General features: G+C 40.4%; 1 protein-coding gene across 1 annotated transcript; it reads right to left on the minus strand.

Moving 5' to 3' along the window:
* Nucleotides 1-41: 41 nt before the first annotated feature.
* LOC110053411 (uncharacterized) lies at nt 42-26,399 on the minus strand. Its single transcript, XM_089271745.1, has 18 exons — nt 26,285-26,399; nt 24,284-24,391; nt 23,548-23,814; nt 22,074-22,406; nt 15,652-15,761; nt 15,309-15,385; nt 14,309-14,451; nt 11,687-11,992; nt 10,050-10,180; nt 9,332-9,575; nt 8,638-8,748; nt 7,797-7,999; nt 7,026-7,148; nt 6,147-6,217; nt 5,032-5,072; nt 4,406-4,502; nt 2,489-2,588; nt 42-1,469 (listed from the first exon to the last, which is right to left on the minus strand). Exons 2-18 carry the CDS (start codon nt 24,351-24,353, stop codon nt 1,233-1,235), a joined length of 2,664 nt encoding a protein of 887 aa, XP_089127871.1. The 5' UTR covers nt 24,354-24,391; nt 26,285-26,399; the 3' UTR covers nt 42-1,232.
* Nucleotides 26,400-26,440: the final 41 nt, after the last annotated feature.

The raw sequence follows: 26,440 nt of genomic DNA on the forward strand, positions 1-26,440 counted from the left end.
TTAAAAGTACAACTGGTGTAACATGAAATGAACACCAAGACTACTGCTTTAATGCTTTATTTAAGGCACACATATTTGTTTTATTACAAATATTTAACATTATGCAAAATAATTCCTTTCAAGACACTAAACGCTCTGCAACTTCATAAACGCTAGGAACGGTTCCAAGTTTTTTTGTCATTAGAACTGGACGGAACATTTGAGACGTGATTCTAACAGTTTTAGACAGAACGGAAATTGTAATGAGATTTTACTGCTGTATCAATGCTCTTAGGTGGCCGCTTGAATTCAAGCTACTGCAATAACATGTTGGCTGGTTGAATAGGCCAATTTTGATATATCACAATTCTCACTGGGTTCTCGACCTCGATGTGGTTTGTTTTGTTTCATTCCTCGAGACCAAGTTAAAATTTAATGCACAAAAAATGACGTATTAAGTTACATTTCAGGAGTTCTTCTTCTGAAATCAGTCCCATGAGAGTACGCAGCTCAAACGAAAGCTAAAAACTACTTTTTTCTAAGCGAAGGGTCCTTAGAATGTAAAAGCGGTAAGTGACATCTCTTTACCTGTTAACAGGGCGTTCTGTTAACGGAAGGTAACTATTTGCTGTAATCTGCTTTGATGTCAATATAAGATGGGCATCAGAAACAAAGAGAATTTAACCCCAAGTAAGATCTTCAGCAATGCCGTCGAAAACTAAATTAAGGAAAATACGTCGACTGCTTTTTAGTGTTAGCTGGAATGGGCACAACACTCCTTGTATTGACAATATCTATGCACAGTTACATCTGCGGTTTGTTCACATATGTATGTCTTATTGCCACATAAAAATAAAAAAAATTGTGACTAGGGTGCAATTGCAGAAGTTACCTAACAATAATTTGTTTTGGTCGCTGAAGAACAAAGAAAACCTCTCCTTTGCTCCTTTTCAGAAGTGATGATCAATTCAGTGAAACTGTTGTGTTAACCTTATCCTGTGTAAAGCCTTATAAATGTTTCGCTAAGGAATAAAATGTGACTGCTGGTAGAGCAGATTTCCATGTTCACATCTTTAATCTAGGCGGGGTAGGAAGGAGGATGGGTGCTACTGCTACCTCAACTGTTAAAAAGTGCTATCAATTTCTCCACCTGTTATTAATTACATTATTGCAGTTACAAATTAATGCCCATGGAAATGTCCCTTTTCCACACAGACTGGCCCGGAAGTGGAAGGTTTAATAGCGTTGTTACATTAAAACGCAGTATCGTCCTCTCCTTTGCCCTCAATACTTTCATGATCATCCTTCTCGATCTGCGCGCTTGCCACGTCACCGTTAGTTTCAGTATCCAGGGCTGGTTGGGACCGTGGGGAGTCTTGTACAGGCGCTTCTGGCGTGGCGAGAAATTCTTCCGGAATTCGACTGAAGCGAACCTCGTCATAAGGTGCTTCCTCCTCTACCGGCAAATCGTCATGTATCTCTAGGTAGTCCTACAATATACAATGTGGCGTCAAGAGACAACAGCCCTCATCCTTACAAAGCATGAAAGAGCAAAACCCCACATTAACTTGATTTGAACGTAAACTTTCGTTGAAATGAGATCATCGAATTCTCAGAAATCGTCTAGCGTTTCCCGCCGGTTATGTAAACAAGAAATAACAGGAATAGTGATAATGACAGTCGTGGTTACATGGCCCCGTGGAAAACGAAAAAGAAACCAATCAGAATGAGCGTTATATGACCAGTAAAACTATCAAAATGATAATTATAAACCTTAGCCTTTTCACGCAAGCTTTGGAAGAGGTTCATATAAGAGGGGGAAAATAATGGGTATTATAATACATCTAACGGAGGGGATGGAGAATTAATGAACTGCACGACGAAAAGTAAAATGTTACGTCGATAATAACAACAACTAGATGGAATGAAATCCAGAATGCCAAGATTCAAAGTACGTTGGCCTCTGGGCTGCCCATCTGGTTGGTTCTAAACTCTACTAAAGAGGCTATTACTTCTTTTACTTCCATGATCACTACTGTCCAACAACAACAATAACAACGGCAACTCCACCAATACCAACAACTGCAATAGCAACAACAACAACAACAACAACAACAACAGCAACAGCAACAACAACGAAAACATCACCATTAACAACAATGACGATGACGACAACAACAACAATGACAGCTACGACAGCGACAGCAACAACAACAATAACAACAAAACACAAACAACAACAAAGACGAGGACAACGATAACAACAATAAGAGCAACAACAACGACGACGAAGACAACAACAACAGTAAGAGTCACAACAACAGCAACGACGAAAACAGCAACAAAAACAACACCAGGAGCAACAGGAACAACAACAGCAGCAACTACAGCAAAAGCTACAGCAACGACAAAAACGACAACAGAGGCAACATCTTGCCCTATTCATATTACTACAGACTCCAGAAGAAAATTCCAAAGAAAATTTGCGCACAAGCCATGCGCTACTTACAGCTTCCGCTGACAACAAACCATCTATGAGCTTCTCAAGCTCCCCGAACGTCGGTCTCTCTTTTGGGTTTGGATGCCAACAGCTCCTCATGATGTCATAACTGAAACATTTATCATGATAAGATGTTATTCAGCGTATTTTTACATAAACAAAAACAGGTAATATCCAGACGTCCTCAATTTCTGTCACTGGTAAAAGGTCGTAGGTATGGCAAGCTTAAGTCTGGGTCGGACCAAGTAGTCCATACCGCCGGAGCTTAAAGTGCATAAAACTTTCGTACCAATTGATACCTTACATTCCTTCATATCGACTGTAAGAAGAAGAGACATAGCATCTTTGCTTGGGGATAATTGTGAAAACTGCCCTTATGTTTATCCTGACCTGACTTCCATGTTTACTTATTAATATTTTAATATTTACTTATTAACTTTTTTTATTATATGGCTTTGGCTTGTGGCCGATATAATGCGCACTCTGATTGGCTAAGAGCGGGGGGTCTGAGCGGTCATTATGCAGCCGTAATGCCCACGGGCCGATTACGGATTATGCAAATTAGGAAGAGCCCGGCTCTGAAAATTCAAGCGCATTGAAACGATGAAAACCGATTAAAAACAGTAAGAGAAAGTAAGTAGCTAAAAGTTTAGAGATTTTTCCTTAATAAAACTAATATAGAAGTCGTTTTGTGACTTATCAGCCGGTAACCTTGGCGGGCACTAGTGAAAAACAATCAAAGTTTGCCGAGTCTTAAGTAAAGCTAAAATCGCTGAGTGAAAGACACCATCGACAGATCTGTCATGCATCCTGAGCAGAACACCACCAAGAAACGTATAAGTTATCATCTTAGTCACAACAATTACGGAAATGTTGAACTCCGTCACAATTCTCATCGAATAGATTCCTTCGCTTTAACACAAGCAAGTGTAAATCAGCTTCCCTTGAGGACCATCAGATGTAAACAATCGGGCGGTTTCTGTCGGTAGCAGTGTTTCTGATAACTGCAGGAAGTTTTAGACGTTCACAAGGCTTGAAAAGTTCATCCATAAATCCCAGAATGAAGAAGGCGGAGATATGTTGTCGAAAGCGAATGCGAAGATCGAGTTATTCTGAGCAATTCATTCTGAAGCATTAGTTGGTTTGAACTATTTTGAAGCACTTTCTGTCTTTTCTATATGCGTTGACGTTTCGCCACAAAAGTCGGAAAAACTCCCCCATCAACTTGTGGCACCACGATACTTAAATACCTTTTTGAGGCTGTGACAATCACTTTTCCCGTAAAGAAACGTGTGTTTTTAACGGAATACGTAATACAGTGGTTAAGTTCACTGTGTAGTTTTGCACTGAGTTTGAGACGATGAATGAATAGGTAAACGCGCGCATCGCCGGATGTAAATTGACGACTTCCGCTCGAATAATTTTTTCTTTTCCTTAATTCATGAGCCATACAATAAACAACTAAATAACCTCGACCGTTCGGTCGTTACGGGAAAATCCCAAACCTCGGCCTACCGTATTGACCTCGCTATCGCTCGGTCAATAGGGCAAGGCCTCAGTTTGAGATTTTCCCGTAACGACCTCACTCTCGGTAATTAAGTAGTTATTAATATATACTTATTTTTTTTTTTAATTCATAATTTATTTTTTGTGTGTCCTCAATTAGCAGCAACGCTAAATACCCCAGACACGTTAATAAAGGTTTTGTTGTTTGTTGTTGTTGTTGTACCATAAAGTGACTAGGAGTATTTCTCCCCCACTGCTTTCCTTCGAATGGGATACCAATACAACGTAGGGTTAACCCCGGCATTAAATTTCCTGGTACCTATTTGAACATCAGAGAGGAGGCAGGCACTGTAAGTCAGCTAGAATTGGAAAAAGGTACGTAAAAGACAGTCAGGATAAAACAAAAACTTCTTAACGCACTTTTCATCGCTGCATCCTTCTGGCTTCTGTAATCGTTCGCCATTTTTTAATGTCTTAACCACTTCCTGTCCTCCCAGAGCAGCATATGGTACTTGCCCTGAGGATGAAAAAGAACGAGTAAAAACATTTCAGTGAAGTAAAACGGAAGAAGATGACTTCGAGAAGGACGAACAGCGCTAACATTCCCATGTTCAGTCAAAATGAGAAAGATTGCTTCGCCTTAGTGATTCTAATAAATTTATCTTCCTGACATGGTGTCAACTAAAGCACAGTTTTCCTATTGACGTCCGCCTGAGACACGTGGTTTTTAATAATAATAATGATAATAATAATAATAATAATAATAATAAATCCCTCATCTTAAGACTGACAAAGGTAGAGCTGGCATGAGCACAAGTAAGATACACAGCAGGACTGATCACTAGTGTCGTTTGTTAGGACACTTTACAGTAAGCATGATACTTAGATAACAATATTTGGTATTTGCCCTTTCCCTAAAGTACATACGGTATAAGCGAAGGTCGACCTTCTAATTCTCACCGAGAAACGGGTTTAAGAGAGGAAGTTGTGATAGGAAATCTAAACATACATGTAAATAAGACAGCTTTGAAAGCAAGAAGTCTCACCTCCGGTTTCTATCTCCCACAAAACAACGCCATATGACCAACTGTAATGAAGAAAGGAAATGTTTTTTGACTACACACTATTCACTAGGGTTTTCCTAAACGTGAAGAGTGTCGTTAAAGAGTGATTGTATGATTTATATAATTTATCCTTTCAGCAGTGATGTATTGACAATTACACAAATAAAGGGAGGAAATAAAATCATCAACCGCGAGATGAATTTACTATAACCGTACAAATTACCTATTAGTAGAATTCTACTAGAATACTAATACAAATGCTGTAGTCTGATGGCTGAGCTACTCGTATACTGTCGGTCATGGCAAGAAAAAAACTATTTGTTGCATAGAAACTGACAAACATGGGAGGCAACGTTTGGTTATGATAATTAAACATAAGTTAAGCTTTTTGAAATGAGTTCACAAAAAACGTCCAAAATGCCCATTTTATTTGTGCAAATAAAGGAGCAGACAGTGCTCGAAGCTCTGAGCTAGTAAGAGCTTAATTTGTTAAAACTCTACTCGCAACTTGTACTCCATTTTATTATATGGCTGTGTCTCACAAGGACTGGGAACTACTGAATTCATGAATTTGATTGGCTGAAATCGATATTGACTGCGGTCTAGATTTTCCCATCTAGACCGGTTACATTTTGCGGTAAAAAAGTTGCAAACTAAAATACAAGAATATTGACTATTTTCTTCTAAAAATATTAGTGGAAGTGCCAAAAAGCCTGACGAGAAAAAAAAAAAAAAGTAAAGAGAACGAGCAAACTTTGGCAGACTTAAGTTCAGCTCATCCCCGTTCGCAAGCAAAATCAGTCAGCTAGTATAAGCCACAGTTATACATTAAAGGAATTAAATTGTTCTTGTTTGCCAAATATTAAACATCTTATTAACCGAGCTTAGTCGATCTGTATGGGAGAATCCTGACCTCGGTCGTGTGTACGGACCTCACTGCGTTCGGTCCGTACCAATGACCTCGGTCAAGATTCTCCCATACAGACCTCCTGCTCGGTTAATAAGAGCTAAATTCTAACCCTAAAGATGTTTCTGCGTCCTTGCAACACGACTCGAATCTGTAAAATACTGAAGACAACTTTTTGTGGAATACTCACACGTCACTTTCCGAGGTATAGGAGTAATCTTCCAATGATTCCAGAGCCATCCACCTGACCGGCAGCTTACCCTGAAAATTAAGTTAACACGTAGGTAATGCAGTATGATGCGTGACGCAATAGGTACAAAATTTCAGCAAACGATTTCCAGTCAAGTTTTGAACATTTATTGTAAGTGAAACAGGATTTTGCTCGGTGTACGTTAGAAATAACACTGATTTCTCGATCAAGTGGTCTATTGTCACGCGAGCAAGTCCGTAGAAGGGAATCCTGTCACGCTGCAATTTGTGTCTGACAGAAAAAACTCTGCATTCTATACGCGGACAGATCTACGCTTCTAAACAAAAAGATCTGAACTTGTAACAAAATGCAGGCACTAAATAAGTTCTATGCAGCCAATCAGAAACAGAATCGTTCCACACGCCCTCCATATTTCAACCGTCGCTAAGGGCACAGTCGGATGGATCGCCTTAATTAAGCGTGAAACTCGAGTAACTGTAGTTTTTATCTTAAGTTGTACATTTTTTTTCCCCATCAATTTCATGTGTTAGTGACCAACGCGGAAACCTAATGGCTAGTTTGGTTACTGAACATGTCTCAATTTGGTATTATCGGTGCGTCTATATATTTTAAATTTTCGCATTTTTACATTTTTACTGTTGTGTATTGTAGTTTGACACTGTAAAATATTTAATAATGGAAATCTGAAGATCTGAAACCATTGCATGGTACTAGTTGTAGCAAGATGGCACAACACAAAAGGCCTAGCCCCAAAATTAAATTCGAAGGTAATGGACAATCAGTATTCATAGCTCCGTTCACGGAACGTTCAGGTAATCTCCAGGGACAACAAAAGACCTCATCAAAGTTGGTACTCACCCCGGAAGTAGTTTCATACATGCCGCTTTCGTAGATATCACGTGCAAGTCCAAAGTCTGCCACCATCGGAATGTTGCTTTTCCCCAGCAAAACGTTCCTGCAGGCCAAATCACGATGAACGCACTGCAAAGCAAAGCAAAACAAAACAAACAAACAAAAAAATCAAAATCAAAAGTGTAACTAGTGAAGGCAAAACTGGTGAGATTGTTCATATACGGGAGCAATAGTGGATCCAGTGCAGCAGATGCAAAACTAGGATGATAGGCTTTCGTTCACACTGGTAGTATAATCCGAGCCTCAATTCGCCTCTAAAATTAGACCGGCATAAAGAGATGTCTGGCATAGAGGCCTATTCAATAAACTCGATCCGTTTAACTAGCGTATCATTCATTACAAAGTAAATTCTTACTTTAGCAGGCTAAGTGCTTTCATACCCCGTTGCAAATTCCTTTTTTCCCCCTCTTTTGTTTTGTTTTGTTTTGTTTTCTTGACTATTCTTTCATTTACGTTATCGTATGTTGTGATGCACAAATATTGTCAATATCGTCGTCGTCGCCGTCGTCTTTGTGGTGGTGCTGGTGGTGTGGAATCTGAGCAAATTATTTCAGAGTGACCACCAGCCAACAACAGTTGCAAAAGAGACCTGCAAATCTGTGATTGGAGTCTGTAATGTAATGCTTGATGGTTAGTCATTATATACGGCGGGAAATCGGTTTCTTTGGAGTGTACACCTCAGTCCCAGTACAAAATCAAAACGAAAGGCATTCTTGCCTTCATTTTTGCTAGATGATCCATTCCTTTCGCGATGCCGTACGCCAATCGCAGTTTTTCAACTTGGGTTATTCCTTTCGACTCGTTTTCTACGTTACTCGTGTTTACGTAATCCGCATTCCCATAGTCCTGTTTCGTGTGCTTGCGGACATAATCTAACAAGCACCCATTCTCAGCAAATTTAACCACGACCCAAAGAGGACCTAAAAAAGGCAAAGCAACAAGAAAACGCAGTGATAGCGCGAGAAACATCCAATGATAACAACTCAATCTTAAAACTGAAAATGAAGGTGTAAGCGAGTAATGAAGACAAACAGTGAACGTAATCTACAGTAGCTCTCGATGCAATTTGTTCTTTCTTTTTATTGATCGAGAGTTCACCACGTGATCTGCAAATAACCGCCTAGATATAATGGCCCTCTAAACGTATTTTGCTCCAAATGATACTCTGCTCATGCGTAATTGTAACGACGGGTAAAAAATGGCAGATCGCTTTCCTGAGCTGTCAGAGAGTGATTTAAACTCGGTTATCGCAAAATATTGTGATTTGTCAGTCAGTGTCTCGCAGATCAATTATTTGTCTCAGCCTTCGGCTTCTGTAGATAATTGATCTGCTCGCTACTGCCAAATCACGATATTTTTCCCAACCTCATCTAATATTTGTTAATTATTATGATTATTTTTTTTTTGAGGTGTTCATGCTTATTGTCCCAGAAGACTCGTCCATTTACGCCCCTCTAGCCTTTCTCTATGCTTTCAATTATTTATGGGAAATACATGGAAGATAAAACGAATAGGAACAGGAAATACATCCCAGTGGCGAAGAAAAGTGACAACCTACCATCTTCTGAGCAAGCACCAATCAAGCTAGCAACGTTAGGATGGTTTCCGATTGAGGCCATAGTGTTCAGTTCGTTATACAAGTCACGTAACTCTCTTTCAGTGCCGTGCTCTAGAAATAGAAAATACTAAACTTATAAATAATTGTCAGGAATAGCCTGAATTTCAGCCTGTTTCTGGAGTCGCACAGGCCTCAAATAGACTTCTGCAGCGAGGAGTCTCTAAAATCGTCCAGCGATGTCGTGTCTCTGTTTACTTTCATCCGTGCTAAATGTTCACTTTAAGACTCTGTTATTAAGGGGGAGCTTAAGCAAATCACGACGACGACGGCAACCAGAACGTCACTAAACAAAAAGGTTTAATGAGCAAAACAATAGCTGTGCACTTGCGTTGTAAATCTTTGTACATTACTTTGCCGTCCTCTGCAAAACAAGAACTTGAAGTGACCACGTTCTGCGTAGTGTTAGAGACATGAACGACGACGACTAATTTTTCGTATTTCCATTTGGAATTGAACGCTGTCATTACATATTTAGCCTGAGCACGGTTTTAGAACCATTGGCGTACTGAACAGATCTAGACAACTGCACATTTCACTGGTCAAATATAAATTCATTTTTAACTTGGCATCGTCCTCGCCGTCGCCGTCCTCCGTTGCTTAAGTTGCCTATCGTTTGTTTAGAAAGTTCACTTACCTTTCAACATCTTGACAGCACATTCGATGACCTTGTCATTGCGCATTAGGTATCCTTTCATGACGACACCGAAAGCGCCAGAACCAAGCTTCTCAGCAATTTTGAGATAATCCCTGGGAATTTCTGGCCACTGTCGATTAAAATCAGTTGGTGGCAAAGCTACTCTAAGCTGATTGCTTCCATGTTCGTAAATGTTCGCATCACCCGTTGGAGGACCATAGGTTCTTCGTGGTCCTCTTTGTAACTGATAAGGAAATTTTGAGTATGATTCAGGTGACATAAAGAGATATTTGAAATTTAGTCAGCTAAGCCCAACCGTGATACGATCGCATCCAATTCTTCGCCCTTTGCCCATGGCCATCATGACTCAGCATTAGTTTAGGATTCACCAGTGTGTGAGAACAGCCGCCTCTCATTGCTGCTGGCTGGTTTTGACGTCGGCTTTATTAACTGGCAAAGGATTCACCAGATTTCCCCAAACTTTGCTGGGGTCCATCTATACACCTCGTTGGGGATTAGTCACCGTGAGTGCACAATGTCTTGTCCATGGAAACGAGACTGGGATACTGGCTGCCGTCACACAGTATACTTGTCAGAGACTGCAAATAGAGTCCTTACTCTTCACGATAGGAGTCGGTATTAAGATGGGTGTCACTTTACCATTACAATACAAGTTTACGGGAGGTTAATGTAAATTGAAAACGCTGAGCATTCTTACCTCATCCATCGTTAATCTCCTATGATGATTCGGTTCGGTTCGGCACTTGATGAAAATCATTACGGCGACAATCACAACGGCCAAAACAATAGGCAGAACCAGAACAAGGATTATCTGAAGAACTTTGGGATCTGTCAGATTAACGAAAACTGGTGTGAGGTCAAACTGATTTATGTATTGATAAGATTAGAATTTTAACAAGAAGCGAAGGAAGATCGAACTGATATGGGTTCCGCTAGATAGCTAAGCGCATCATTAACCATTGCTGTTCAGCAGCCTGTCATATAATAACACGTATTGCGTGACGTGTCCTGAGACCACAAAGTGCTCGTGCAAGTAGGTAACGCAAGTTATAATTACCCAAGGTGTATAGGGTTACTAAAGTGTATTATAGTTTGTCTCACGATGTAGTCACTTGAGATGTAGATCGCGACGTTTCGACTGCTTACTGCTAGTCTTCTTCAGGTGATAAGGTCGACTGATTGCACGGTATCATTTATATCACAAAGGTCGGCTGTGATTGGTGCATTTCGATCCTCCTATTGTTCCATTGTTCCGGTGAGTAGCTGTTCCCTCAGTGGTCCGTTGTTGTACCGTTCTCCTGTTGTTGTGTTTCTTGATCGTGGAATTGAAATTCCTGAAGCATGGATACCCACGATCAAGAAACACAACAACAGGAGAACAGTACAACAGCGGACCACTGAGGGAACAGTTACTCGCCGGAACAATGGAACAATAGGAGGATCGAAATGCACCAATCACAGCCGACCTTTGTGATATAAATGATACCGTGTAATCAGTCGACCTTATCGCCTGAAGAAGACTGGCAGTAAGCAGTCGAAACGTCGCGATCTACATCTCAAGTGACTACATCGTGAGACAAACGATAATACACTTTATTATTGCATCTACCACGATGAATAACAACAACCTTTTCCTCGACGTGTATAGGGTTAGTTCCCAACCTCGCAACTTTTGATTTATTATTCCTAGGAGCACTAAACGTGAAGTCGTTAAGGTTTTCACCGTTGAAAGGGATGGGTAGTCGTACAAGATAACCTGAAGTACTTGCACGCCGACTTCAAAAACGTTAATAATGTTTTCCATATCGGTGTCTTGTCAATAGACGAATCTTTGCTGACGTCATTGTTTACATTTTTCCTCATTAACATACGACTTTGCGCATAGAAGGCATCATGCTAGACACGATTTTACTAGAAAAACTTAAAGAGCTTGTGAAACTTAGTAAGTGGTGACATTTTTGGCTCTTTGGGTGTAATATTCGAGGAGAAACTGGCTTTCAAAAACATCAAAATTTCTGTGTGGCAAAGGTGCTAATGAGCTCATACATTCTTTGAGCTTTTAAACCCTCGTCGCACAAAAAGTATTCAATACATCGCGCTCAAATTCCATGGGACAGTAAATCGTGCTGTGCCCTTTCAATATTCAGTATTAAGCTCTTTGTAGCTCCATCAGAAACTGTATCGCTTATGGTAATGAGGCAAATACTGTAAACAAAGATTCTCCTATAGTTTAAAGAATACGTCTTTTAAGCCTGTCACGAGGAAAAAATACTTACTACTTTTAAAGCCATAAAAGCTTTGTCCGATCATGTTAAATCTATCGTATCTAAGCACCTTTTATGGTTTTCAATCCCAACAGTTTTGATTCTCCTGTCTTGAGGGAATCTTTCCGATGAGCCACCACTCGCACCTGATATTGAGTATTGGGCTGAAGCCCTGTCAGCCGCACTGCAGTGACATGCGCGTCCACGGTCACTTCGGTCCGAAAGACAGCATTGCTGCCCAGCACATCTTTAGTTTCCACGGTGTAATCGCTCACCTCGTACACTTCAGGGTGATGTGGCAATGCCCAGGCGACAATGACATGCGTAGCTTGTATATCGTCATGTTGAAGATTCGTTGGTGGAGGGGGTGGAACATCTATAATGCATCAGAACAAATGTTACCTCACCAAAGAACTTATTAATAGAATCCTACTTACGCACTAATGCAAATGCTGCAACGTGATTGGCTTACAGCTATCGTAAACTACAGTCGACTCCCGATAACTCGAACCTTCAAGGGAAATTGAAAAAAGGTTCGAGTTATCGGGAGTTCGAGTTATCGGGAGTTGAGAACAAATGGCCAGAAACAAGGAAAAAACAATGTTTAATGTTTTTCTGTTCATGCAGGGTACATTTTAATCACATGTAACTACAGAATAAAGAAGTCGAGTGAAATTAGAACAATTCATTTATAAATTACTGTACAAGTCGGAATGTAACGTTATGTGAAAAATGTAACAAAGGAAAAGTCCAGGAACTGTGAACTGTACAGGTTTTTTCGCACGGCTGCTTCAAAATAAATTTAATGTTTTGGACTACAGTACACTGTTTGTTTTGACTTATGACGTATTGACAGACATTGTTCGAGTTATCGAGGGTAAAATTATGTAGAAAATGACCTGAAGGAAACCGAAAATTGCTTCGAGTTAGCGGGAGACTCAAGTTATCGAGGGTTCGAGTTACCGAGGGTAAAATTGCAGTAATATGACGGAAATCCAGGGAAATCGATTTTGGTTCGAGTTAGCGCGAGGTTCGAGTTAGCGAGGGTCGACTTTATCAACCAAGAAAGTGCAGTGCCTGGAAGTCATGTACAAAATGGCGACATCTCATTTTTCCGCACTATCGGAGGAAGATTTAGAATTAATGGTATAAAAATTCTAACCTGTTCCAGGCTCTCGGTAGTTGGGGAAAAAAGAAGGTGATCGAGAGAAAAAACGGGGGGTTGAGCAAAAAGGGAGACGAGATAATAACTATCGATGACCTGGGACAAGCCATAAAAATAAAATTTTTGAGAAGGTTGAAATAGTTGAAAAGCTGATGAGCACCCGTACACTACAGCAAGTTTCAAATCGGCCCAAGAAAGAACTCATTCTCTAGGTTTGTATGGAACTATAATCTCTGCGCAGGAATTCTCCGAATTGGTAGCTGGGGCTACCTGACAAGATTCTGGGGAAATGAAAAGCTTAGAAGACCGTCCAGTGTGACTAACTGTAACCAATGAAATGAGCTATCACACCAAGAGTTATCGCACCAAAGCCAAAGTTATCACTCTGGCCGCTAATAAAGGGCACACACAATCCCATGAACCAAGTAAAAACACCGCTAGCTTACGTGAAACGTAGGGAAATGTGTGCCAGTGGGTCGTGATTGGCTTTGTCGAATTTCTGATTGAAAGTCAATCGTTTAGCGTAGTAATGCAAGACAAACGTAATTATATTGCGGTTTGCTTTTCGCACTCCAGTGAAAACCGCTTATTAATCATTGACCAAAAATGCCGCGATCATTCGATTTCTTCTCGATGCCATTGACTTGTCATCGATTACCTATTGAATACTCATTCATTTAAATTCTGTGGCGCAACTGTTTCAAATTCCATTACTTCGTCATTTTAATTGACTTCGGTGTCTTAAAGATTCTCCGGCCTCAGATGCGGTATTGAGTTATACGCTTTACCGTAACCAAATTCGCAATTGGCTCACCAGAAACAGTGCCTACTGTCCTGATATCCTGCGATATCAAGTTACTTATGATATCAATTGGTCACTTGGCCGTCACTGGTTAAGGTCAGTACCTGATCTATAGCTAGGTTGTTTCTGTGCGCTTCGGCGACATATCACGTTCGTTTGGTATCGCCATGGCTCGGCCAAACTCGGCTGATATGCCGCCCAAGCGCACGGAAAATAAGTGGGATTGGTAATAGAAACTGGACCAAGTGTAGTTCAATTCACAGAGCAATCGCGCAAGTAATTTCAAAATCGGACGAGCGCGCAGCCCGACGTCGATTTCAAATTACGAGCACGATTACTCCCTGAGTTGTACGACACGAGGTCCAATTACTAATTAATCGTATCAATAACAAATTAAGAGATTAAGAAAAGTCCTTTGAGAATTTCTTTTACGCGAAAAAGCCAGTCGCGTTTTCCATACGTTTTAACAGATGTAGGAACATTAAGGAGGAACCATTAAGGCGCACGCGATTGACGTGCAAATGGCGTAGGCATCCAATTACAAGTTTCCAGTTACAAAAACGTTGTAGATTGGTTAGCTGTAATTGGACACCCACGTGTTTGCGTGTGGGTTACGTGACAAATAGGCACGGAGAACAAATCACGATCGAGAATTTTGTTATGAGTAATCAGTGACATCAATGTCTGAAAAATGAAAATAAAAGGGCAACAATTTCAACACTCACCCAAAATAATAACACTGTTTAGAGAGATTAATCCAATCGCCTTTGAGTCCGCCATCTTCAGTATTCCTTTTTCTATTTTGTCAGAGGCGTCTCCATCAGTTGTTGCCCCGGTCACCACAAGGTCCATAGTTGCAAGATTTGTACTGCATAGCATTAAAAAAGTGAGAACTATCGGCACGAATAATAAATAAAAATAAATCACAGAAAATATAATGGTCATTCTATATCATTTATGAAATATATTAAGGAAGTCCCCTCCTTAGAATACACATGCACGACTATTGATTGTTAATAAGCTTGAAGCAGGGACATGTTGCGAGGACATGAAACATGAAGATGTTGCGATGTCGTAAAACATGAGGATGTTGCGATGTCATGAAACATGAAGATGTTGGGTGGACATGAAACAGGAAGATGTTGGCAAGACACGAAACAGGAAGATGTTGTGATAACATGAAACAGGAAGATGTTGCCATGATATGAAACATGAAGATTTTGCGGGGGACATTAAACAGGAAGATGTTGCGAGGACATGAAACATGAAGATGTTGCGGGGACCTGAAAGGGGGAGATGGTAAGGCCTGACATGAAGCAGGGACATGCTGACGGGACACAAAGCGGGGACATGTTGTAGCGAAGGTTTACTTTCCGAGACATGCCCGTTTTGGCGAAAACGATTTTTTGTCCCCGGAACGTGTTGATTAAAATTCAGTTTGAATTTGTGGGTCATAAAACAAGGACAAAATGACCTCAGTTTTCAATGTCGCATCGTGTGCATTGTTCTTACAACTATCCCCGTTACAACATAGAAATGAACCAATATCCTCTTCCTGTGCACCAGCTTACGTACTGCCCCTGCAACATACGTCAAATGCATACCCACGAAAGGGCGTGATCCTGCTTCACGTCCCCGAATATGTCCCCCGTAACTGTTGTTGTTCTAGTCTTCTTAAATTAATTCAGATAAATTCCTTCACGACTGGACAATCAGTGGTCTTACCTTGTGTTTAATCTCAAAAATCCTTCATTGCCATGTGTAATGTGTACATCTTGGAGGTCCTCAAAGGACCTTTGTGCCTGAAGTAAAATAATTTATAACGCAAGTAAAATTAAACAAACTTCATCGATGGATTGCATTGTATAGGTACGTACATGTAATAGACTGCCCAGTTGGAATCTCAAAGTACAAGAATTAGGGGTGCAAGGCATTCAACATATCTAAAATGAAGTAAACCCACGGTCTCTCTGTATCAGAAAGCTGTCTTAGCCCTTTAGACGTTGAACGCTAGCCTTTATATTCTTACAAAGATACTAGTCCCAAACTGTTTGATTCGTGTTCTAACCTCAGATTCAAATTGCTGCTCAAGAAAATCATTTAGAGATTTGTTCTGGTAATGGTCTTGAAGAGTTCTGGTCCAGGAAAACTCTATTTTAAATCCTACGGTCTCGTAAGCTGTGAAGAAAGAACACAACAACAAACGTGACGTAAAACGTTGTCAGGAAAACGCCTATCAAGGTTACTTTAGACCTTCAAGGGCCGATTTCGTCCAATATTTATATACAGGCAGAATATGAAGGTTTACACAAACAATGAACTCCCAGCAGAAGGATCCAAAGGATGCAATACCACCACGTGAATTTATAGACAAATACTGAGTGAGAACAATGGGGTGAGCTTCTTACTGGTCCGACTCGATTTAATGACGTCTCGGCAGTTCAGCCTTCCTCAGATAAACGGTTAAAAACTAGAAACTAAAAATTATTTACAATGGCTGCGTGTATCGGAGGTACAGGCTTATATAAGCAACTTAATTAAGAGATACAAAAAGGTTTAATTTACAATAGTATGATTAAAAGCAAGCGGTAAAAGTTACGTAATAAGCCAAACGTAACACATTCCCCGCAAAAGGCCTCTGAATGATCATAATTAAGGCCATAACATAGTCCCAAAGCAGGACCCTTAAGGTTGCCGTAAACCTTCGTGGGTGTCCTTAGCGAAAAAAAATATTACCGCGCTGTCTTAAAGACAACCACTACAAATTATATATCAATGCAAAGGTTATAGAATGCTCTATTCGATAAAAATTGTTTTGCCTCAATTTTTTTTAATCATAAGGCGAGCGCGACCTAAAAGCGCGAAACGACCGAGGCTATCTTTAAAACGAGGAACGGGAAAACGGGGAACGGGAAAACGGGGAACGGGAAAACGGGGAACGGGAAAACGGGGAACGGGAAAACGGGGAACGGGAAAACGGGGAACGGGAAAACGGGGAACGGGAAAACGAGGAACGGGAAAACGAGGAACGGGAAAACGGGGAACGGGAAAACGGGGAACGGGAAAACGGGAAAACGGGGAACGGGAAAACGGGGAACGGGAAATCGGAGAACGGGGAACGGGAAATCGGAGAACGGGGAACGGGGAACGGGGAACGGGGAACGGGGAACGGGGAACGGGGAACGGAGAACGGGGAACGGGGAACGGGGAACGGGGAACGGGGAATCTTTAAAATGGGGAATCTTTAAAAGCGGGAATCTTTAAAACGGGGAATCTTTAAAACGGAGAATCTTTAAAAGCGGGAATCTTTAAAAGCGGGAATCTTTAAAACGGGGAATCTTTAAAAGCGGGAATCTTTAAAATGGGGAATCTTTAAAAGCGGGAATCTTTAAAATGGGGAATCTTTAAAAGCGGGAATCTTTAAAACGGGGAATCTTTAAAGTGGGGAATATTTAATAGCGTTAATCTTTGCTGAAAAGTGAACGAGAATCTCTCAGTTTCCCACCGGAAGCTATTTATTCTGTCACATGTATCAACTCAATAGGCGCAGAGACAGTTGTGGAATTTATTCATTGTAATTTTATTGCACGCTATTAAAGCACATCGGTTTAGCGGGATAGTGGAGCGGTTCAAATCTCGATTCTCACTCTTTGACATCCGCTAGACCGACCAAAGAATCGAACCGCCTGGATTTATCTTAGGGACCGTTCATTTTTTATCAGGTAGGGGGGGCTGGTGGGATTTGAGGGGGGGGCATGCGAAAAAAATGGCTTTCGAGGGGGGGCCATCCCAAAAAAATAAGGGAAAAAGGGGGGTCACGTGAAATATTTTAGTAAAACTTTAAAATGGCATAATGTTTGAATATCAAAAAAATTGCTATAGAATAAACATAGAAGGCAGGATACAAATTTATTACAAACTTTCCTTCTGCTTTAAAAAAAACGTTTGGCGACAAAAAGCATTTGTAGCTACTGAAAAGAAGTATTTAACACAGTTATTTTCGAATGCAACTTTCACTGGCACTCATCTTCATCTTCGCTGTCGTCGAGTTCTTCGTCGCCGCTTGTGCTGCTATGGGAGTCTCTTTCACCGATGCTGCAAGAAGCAGCAATCCGTTCCGTCAGAGTGTACTCTTCAGGGTACATGAAGGTGTAAACATGATCTCTGACTTCCTGCTCAAGGTTGGTGGTGATTCTGCTTCTTGCAGCATTGGTGAAATAATTCCCTTCCAAGAGCTGTGCGATGTATGGCCCATCTCTTCTAAATAACGACGTGGGAACATCCTCAACTTTAATACACTCTTCCGGGACGGCCGTTCTAAGAGGGTACACAAGGCATTGTGGAAGATCATTTCCTAGCGGGTTTCCAACACAGATTCCATAAACTCGTTGGACGTTGTTTTCAGTCTGCTTCCTCTTTCTTTCATTTGACTTTCTGCGGTTTTCTTTTTTCCTTCTCCTTTTGTTGATGTGCTGTTTGAGTATGCCCTTGAATATGCTGTTATAATTGCTCTTATTTTCTAGTGCTTCCATGTCCTGCGTGACCTTCGTCAGCTTAGCTTCTATACATTTGATCTGTTTTACATTAAAACTGTTGGCATTCATCAATTCAGATGAGGGAGATGCCAATGAGAGGCCAAATGCCACACGCTCAGGGCGAGCCATGATGAGGAGATCCGAAATTGACTTCTCTTTCTTTTGATTTGTTTTTCAAACAACAGCTCTCTGTAGTATAGGGATTGTAAATATTGTCTTCACAGTGAGCACAAAACGTGAAGTAGGGGGATAATAGAGAAATATTAAAAAAGTTGAAATCTAAATATTGTTTGTTCAATTTTTTTTTTGGGGGGGGGGTCATCCCAAAAAATGACCGCTATAAGGGGGGGCCACGTGAAAAAATTGGTAAGCTGAGGGGGGGTCATGCGATTTTTAAATGGTGCTGACCAAATCCCACCAGCCCCCCCTCCCTCATAAAATATGAACGGTCCCTTAACTCCGAACTGTGACCTTTTGTTTCGCCGCGATGGATATTTGTCGTAGTCTTATCATGTGCTAATGGAAGGACTTACGACTTAACGACAAATATATGGCAGGGTAAACACGTTTTTGGTTGTTTAATCGATAAATCGATCGATAAATCAACAGTCCCCTAAATCTGGTTTTCACATGACGTCGCTAAAATTCAAACTATAAAACTATTAATCATCCTGAGACTTTACTTTCATGAGGTGTAAGAGCAGCTGAAAACTAATAGTCATACAAATTTTTGCTCCAAGTGGGTTCTTGGTTTTGTAATAGACTACGCTTGAATTTCTAAGCTTTTGCGTGACGCGGCATTTACATGACTGGCAAGAAAGCTGTCATGTTGGTTAAAAGAGTGACTTATTTCGGGGAATTTGGCTATCCGAACAGTTCATGTATCAGAAAAAGTATTATTTTAAAAATGTTTTTGAGTTCCTGAAGAGATAAATTCACGCTTTCGTAGCAAAACTCAGTGACAGATGTTTCTGTTGGTTTCCGGCCGCCATCCGGATGGGCGCCAGCATGGCGTCTCCATCAAAATCTCTATAAATTTGGGTAAAAAAATTCTCCGCATATCTTGCTTAAGAAACATTGCAGTGACCTGAATCTTGGCGAAAGTCTTTGCATATTTACCTTTTTTGTCTTCAAGATTCTGGACTTTATCATTTGAACTGTTTTGATTTTGATTTTGATTTATTTTGAATGGCGTGACACTGAAAACCAGCAATAAAGTAATTCGATGCTCGATGCCCGAACGATGTGACGACGAATTTCGCGTATAATCGGTCATTGCGTGCTTAATGATACCTCTTTCTACGCCACGCAGTCATGCGAAGACAATTTCAAAGTGCTCATTGCATTCACTTTAAAGAAGAAAGAATCGGTCGCCTTGAAGGTCTTCCACAGTTTAAGTGGAATGATCTCCGCGACAAGATGTGATAGGGAAGGGTCGTTTGGAGCCGTTTTTATCACAAAAACCAGGAACAAGGACGGAAAGTCGAAACAGTGGTTGACAGGAAATCACCCGCTTTTAAAGATTCCCGCTTAAAAAAGATTCCCCATTTTAAAGATTCTCGCTTTTAAAGATTCCCCATTTTAAAGATTCCCGCTTATAAAGATTCCCCATTTTAAAGATTCCCGCTTTTAAAGATTCCCGCTTTTAAAGATTCCCGCTTTTAAAGATTCCCCGCTTTTAAAGATTCCCCATTTTAAAGATTCCCGCTTTTAAAGATTCCCCGTTTTAAAGATTTCCGCTTTTAAAGATTCCCCATTTTAAAGATTCCCGCTTTTAAAGATTCCCCGTTTTAAAGATTCCCGCTTTTAAAGATTCCCCGTTCCCCGTTCCCATTCCCATTCCCATTCCCATTCCCCGTTCCCATTCCCATTCCCATTCTCATTCCCATTTCCATTCCCCGATTCCCGTTCCTCGTTTTAAAGATAGCCAAACGACCGACGTTCCATTGAGCGAATTTATCGGGTATCAAACTCGACCGCATCAACAAAGCTACTGCATTATATCATTCACGAGGCATCAATCATCAAAACCGTGTGGGGAATTTGCGTTTTTCAAAATTGATCTCCTGCAATGGCCTTCGTCGTAAAACGTGTCGCTGTATTTTTGGACATCAAACTTGACAGAAATTTTCCAAAACAACCAGTAGGAATATCGACAAACCCTCACACGGTTTTGATGATTGATGCCTCGTGAATGATATAATGCAGTAGCTTTGTTGATGCGGTCGAGTTTGATACCCGATAAATTCGCTCAATGGAACGTCGGTCGTTTCGCGCTTTTAGGTCGCGCTCGCCTTATGATTAAAAAAAAATTGAGGCAAAACGATTTTTATCGAATAGAGCATTCTATAACCTTTGCATTGATATGTAATTTGTAGTGGTTGTCTTTAAGACAGCGCAGTAATATTTTTTTTCGCTAAGGACACCCGCGAAGGTTTACGGTAACTTTAAACAATACTGTAATAAATTCCCCGCTGAGGAATCATGAATAGCCCACCAAAAGCAAAAATAACAGAATCCTCCAACGGGGCCCATGAACGCATAAGGCAAGTCACATAACAATTGAAACTATTTACAAAGGGCTAATAACTAAAATAGGAACTGGACAAGTCACAATCATTCTCGAAGCAAGAACATTTGAAAAGGTCTAATTAATTGCTATAATTAATACGATTTTTGGAGCGAAATTCCCGCCTTTTGTTAAGGCCATGCGGATTAAGTATGAATAATTGTGCCATCCAATAGGCTTCTCTGGTAAGCAGTAACTGGTCTAAATGTAATGGATTTTGCAAGGATGCAATTTGCTCAATGACGATAAACCTCATTTGAGAAATGTCATGTTGGGTACTTTTGTAATGTACGGCCAATTCACATGCTCTTCTATTGTTGAGCTATTTGATTTATGATTGCGGAATCTAATTTTAAACTCAGTTGATGTGGAACCCACATCAAACTGTTGACAAACAGTTTGATAAGCCTCTTAAAATTCCAAGATCCGAACTTTTAAGCAAAGAGGTGAAAACTAACAAAAACGTTTTTCCTCTGGTACTCGATTATAATCCCATTTTGCCAGACATTCAAAACATCGTTAAGAACCACTTTCATTTATTAAGATCTTCACCTCAAATCGCATAATTTTTTTTCCAGCTAAATCTCTTTTTCCTGCTTACCGCCGAACCAAAAATCTCAAAGAAGTTCTAGCACCATCTAAGTTTCGACCAAGCTCTGCTGCCAATCAGAGGGTCAATGAGGGCGGTTTTAAATGTCATAAAAATAGGTGTGACTTGTGTAAGAATTTCCTACTTCAAGCTTCCAAATTCCAAAGCTCGGCCACGGGTAGGCATTATCCTATCCGACGAAAATTGTAACGCTCATCCAAAAATGTAATTTATCTCGCAACGTGCTGTAAATGTAATTTACAATATATGGGTTCCACGTCAACTGAGTTTAAAATTAGATTCCGCAATCATACATCGAATATGTTCAACAATACAAGAAAATGTGAATTGGCGATACATTACAATAGTTCCCAACATGGCATTTCTCAAATGAGGTTTATCGCGTGGAGCGCAATTCAGGAGGTTAATTACGCATGTCAAGAGAGGATAAAGAGTGAGAGCCTTTATCCCTCATAAAGGGCTTATTCCCAACATAATCTCTCTTTAACTGTTTTCAGATCATTCCTCGTTTAAAAAATCTCAGCAGGGTCTTAGCAATACACATGCGGACATTCAAAGCACAGGCATTTTTATCTTGCGCGAAAACATCCACGCAGGGCGCGTGTATCATTATAACATTGTCCACGAGAGGACTAGGTTCTAGGTTTAAACATCACTCGAGAGGGATTACCTTGGGAATATGGGGATTACTTCTATAACCCTTCAGCCTCTCTTGTACATGTACAGTGCAAAATTAAAAAATACAAACAAACAAACAAAGAAACAAACAGGAGTACCTCCGACCACCGTCAAGCGGACGTCACCCTTAGCGACGCCCAAACGATTTACTGCTGTGCACCGATATTCCTTTTTACTGTGCGGATAATCGACTTTAAAAATGTGCAAGGTCCCGTTCTCAAACACCTCCAGCTCCTGCACGACAAATTTACCACCAACATTACTGATTAGAGATACGGGGTCTCCCTTCGTGATATTTTTTGGTACACCAAAATGCGTGACGGTCCAGTAAACAGATGGCGAGGGAAATCCTGAGTGGTTACACGGTAGAAGGGCGGGCTTGGTGGAAGAAATAAATATCTCCTGTGACTTGGGTTCAATGGATGGTGAAACTGAGGAAATAACGCAAAATAAAAGAAAAGTAAGGGGAAACACTACAACAGTAACTAGACGCCACCTCTCCACAACGGCCACCTCTCTACTGTGGCCACATTTTTTCGTTCCAGGCAGGATATTTCCTCTTAGTTTAACAAGAAAGGCCACCTTTCCAAAATTCCCAGTAAACTTTGTCCCCGCAGGGGTGGCCTTTGTAGAGAAGTTCCACCGTAACGCACACACACAAACAAATAATAATAAATAATAAAATAAAAAAATAATAACAATAAAAATAAAAATAAAAAAAATAAAAAATCACAGAAGGGGACGGCAATTAGCATGTCCATTTTGTCTGTTTCGAGACCCTCAAAACAAAGTGGCCTTCGCGTTTACGTTCATACTAGTTCAAACCTCGCGGGTGTTATCGAAGGTCGGTGAAGGGACTATAGGCTTGACTCTCAAAATAACATGGAAACAAAGTTACTATATAAGAACGCTCGACCACATGGTTGCTTCTTATTACAAACAACAATCATTAAATCAAGCAGCAATATTAAAGCACAATTCGCAAGATTTGAGAGGAAAACAAATCGCTGTTTTGATACTTAATTGAGTTGACTTTCTCATAGTTTTCCTAATCTCAACCGAACGATGTAAAACTAGCAACTTTCTTTCAGCCAATTATCAAGATAAAATTCTATCACAAAGTATATAAATTACCAAATTACGTTTGGAGCTGCAGTCAACCAGAATGAGAACCCCAAACCTACTACTTATAGACAGCTTTTTTGTAGATCAATTTCTTAATACAGTAACAAAATTCATGCACGAAAAATTTAGGCAACCGAGAATTTGATGACAAATTTAAAAAAAAAAAAATGCATGAAACAAAAAGAAGAAGAAGAACAATAAAAACACAATACCGAAGCCAGACAATTAAACGCCTGATACTGCGATTCGTTCAGTACACTCTCAAACGCGTAGCATGCAGATAGAATCCTACAAGTGGACTCTTTTTTAAGCGAAAAACAAGAACCACTTCATTCAAAGACTATACGCGCGACAACGTGGTCGAACAGCATTGTGATTCGCGGGCTTGGAAACATGGTGTTCTAAAATTGTGATAAGATAAGACATTCAACACTACCAGCGACTCACCACAGCGAGTGACGAATTTAAAGGTAGAATAGTTCCCAGGCCCAAGGGATGTGTTCAAAGCCACTTTCACAGTATAATTATCGCACTGGTCCAGAGAGAGGACTACAATAGATGAAGTGCTATTGTCAACTGCCACCCGACTCACTGACTTGTTTTCCTTGAGGACAATGACGTCATATCCAGTGATGTTTTGATCAGGAGAGGCGTCATCCCAGCGTATTCTGAGAGTGCTGGCATTCACAAAGTCAGCCGTTAACCCTCGGACGACTGTCCAGGAAGAGAGAAAGAAAGAAAGAGAGTAAAAAGAAAACATGGAAGAGTTACAAGAAAGATAAATTAGACGTGCGTTTAGACGCAATCATTAGCAATACAGGTGTATCTTATACATGTACAAACATGTGGTTAACTAAGAGAACAATGATAAGTGAGACGGTCTTAACATTAAAAAAAAAAAAAAAAAAAAAACTCTCAGGTTTAGATGTTACTAAATTATAAAAACGAAATTACAATATTATATAGTGGTGGATGTCATAACACATATTTCGAAACTAAACGGAGGGGCAGAAATGACGGACAAAAAATTGGACATTCCATTATATCCGCATCCCCCACCCCTCCCCACACCCCAGTGGAACACAGATTCTGACAAGCCCTGAACCTGAGGTTGCCCTCCATAGCGGGGTGGGGGTGGACGGATAAAAATGTAATGTCCCATTGCATCGCAACTACAACATACCTTCTGCTTCAGTCGGGAAACCAACATTCAGAAGAAACAGGCAAACGATACCTGATACAAGTGACTTCATAATGTCTAGTATAGGTATTGAGCGTTGTACGTTTTTCTCTGTCAACATAACAAAATAATTTTAAAACTATCATTGAATATTTCAAAATTATCCATTGAGACGCAACCTCGTTCCCAGAAAAGAGATCTCGGGAACGAGGTCAGATTAAGGCGTTGCTTTAGCTACTCGCTCATTGAAAGAGAAATATAGTAAATGGTTTGAACCCAGGAGTATCAGTAGTTCGTATAGTGTGATCGTCCGGGTGAGGGTAGTTCTGAAAAGAACTGTTGTTAGTGACTGACCTTTCGATAACGTGAGCGGAAGTCATCTTCAGAGTCAAGTGAATAGTTTTTGTCAGTCGATGATGTTATAAGTCTGGTCCGTTGAACATGATTGGTCAGTTTAGCCATGATGGTATTGGCTGAAAGACTCGTGTAAAGTTTGAAGGTGAATTAATCAACATGACACGAGCGTGGGACAAAGAAAAATTCCGGTGTTCGGGAGGTCATGGGTTCGTTTCCTGTCGGGGACTCAGAATATTTCTTTGTCCTACGCTCGTGTCATGTTGATTAATTCACCTTCACATTTCATTACCGAGATTAAAATTCACCATAATTATTAACTTATCGTGTAAAGTTTGTCATCAGTCATTGGTGGGTTTCGATCCGTCTATTGTTAGTCAAATTGGTCGATTTTTGGTCCGCCTATTGTTAGTCAAATTAAGTCGGTCTGTTGGAAGTCCGGAAACTATTCGCTTGACTCTGAAGATGACTTCCGCTCAGGTTGTCGAAACGTCAGTCACCTACAACAGTTTTAATCAAAACTACCCTCACCCGGAAGATCACAATAAACGAACTACTGAAAGAGAAACGTTGTGTGACAACTGATATCTGCTTTAAAATACGTTCGCTCACCGTAAAATTAATTATCCGTTCTATTAAGTTATCGTGCGCAGAAAGAAGCAATTAGCTGGAGATTGAAGGCTGTTTCCAATCAGGCAACATAATTGTGGTGGTGGTGGTGGGGGGGGGGGGTTGTAAGGGGGGTGGGCTTGGGCTTAAAGAGACTGAAGAGACGAGGAAAAGATCAAGATCTACGAGGTAGAAGCCAAAACAATGCGTGACTGATCCATTAACTTTCCCCCGTACTTACCTGACGAAATCACTTAAAAAACGCCAAGGAGACGAGAAAATGCCACTCAACTTCCGCATCAGCTCTTAAACAAGCAGCGCAGCGAGCTGCTGCTAAACAACGTTCAGAACTAACCTTCATACGAAATATTACAACTTTAAATAAAGGCTAACGACTTACTTAAATGTTTTCTACCCAACTGCCTTACTCACTGGAAATCGTACGATTTATGAAGGTAAGTTATTCCTAGCTGTAACACTAAATATTTTAACAACTCATCAAATGCAGCTTTCAATATCTTTTGAACCGTGATCTAAGGATAGTACTGTTTTGAATTCTTCAAGACTCACTGATTTCTCGAGGCAGATGAGTGATCGACTAATTGAAACTCGGACTTTTGGATCTGTTTCGCAAATTAGCAGAGAAACCCGAAAGAAAGCAAAGCGGTATACCTTGAAAATACTTATCAAGAATGCAGCCATATCGTTTGCGTAAGCAAAGTCCGGCAATGTAAAGACATGCAATATCCTGTTAACGATTTGTATGCAATTTGTGTATCGAAGAACACTTATTACAGGAATGATGTTATTCGTGAAAACAAATTATATAGTTGGTTGAGTGCAAGTTATTTCCCAGGGAGATCTTTGGCCGCCATAAGCACATCAAATGGGGTAAAATTAACATCTCAGTGAATCATAACTGTCATGATTATGAATAATTGTTTCAAGATTGTTAGGATCGTCCCTTTCAAGAAACCTCAGCGCTCTGTTTAGTTCGATGGAAAGAGCACAAGTTACTCAATCTTATTCTAAATTACTTACCAGTTCATCAACAGTGTTTCATGAGCACATTGAAGCTCCAGCAGCTTAGATTTTCGTCGCCACTTCCTCTGACATCATCGCTTCTTGTTCAGCAGAACGGAACTGCAATATGTCTAAAAACTCAGTCACGACACACCAGTTTGTGACGATATATCG

This window comes from Orbicella faveolata, unplaced genomic scaffold (genome assembly GCF_042242905.1).
Source record: "Orbicella faveolata isolate gen_17 unplaced genomic scaffold, um_ofav_v1 contig_34, whole genome shotgun sequence".
In the NCBI taxonomy this organism is placed as follows: domain Eukaryota; kingdom Metazoa; phylum Cnidaria; class Anthozoa; order Scleractinia; family Merulinidae; genus Orbicella; species Orbicella faveolata.

What these genes read in the sequence shown, in the direction of transcription:
- LOC110053411 (XM_089271745.1), bottom strand. Translation starts at nt 24,353, where the DNA reads ATGAAGTCACTTGTATCAGGTATCGTTTGCCTGTTTCTTCTGAATGTT. An exon ending in TTTTTGAGATTAAACACAAG is followed by an intron (nt 14,452 to 15,308) that starts GTAAGACCACTG and finishes AATGCTATGCAG; the next exon opens with TACAAATCTTGCAACTATGG. An exon ending in AAACAGTGTTATTATTTTGG is followed by an intron (nt 11,993 to 14,308) that starts GTGAGTGTTGAA and finishes GATGCATTATAG; the next exon opens with ATGTTCCACCCCCTCCACCA.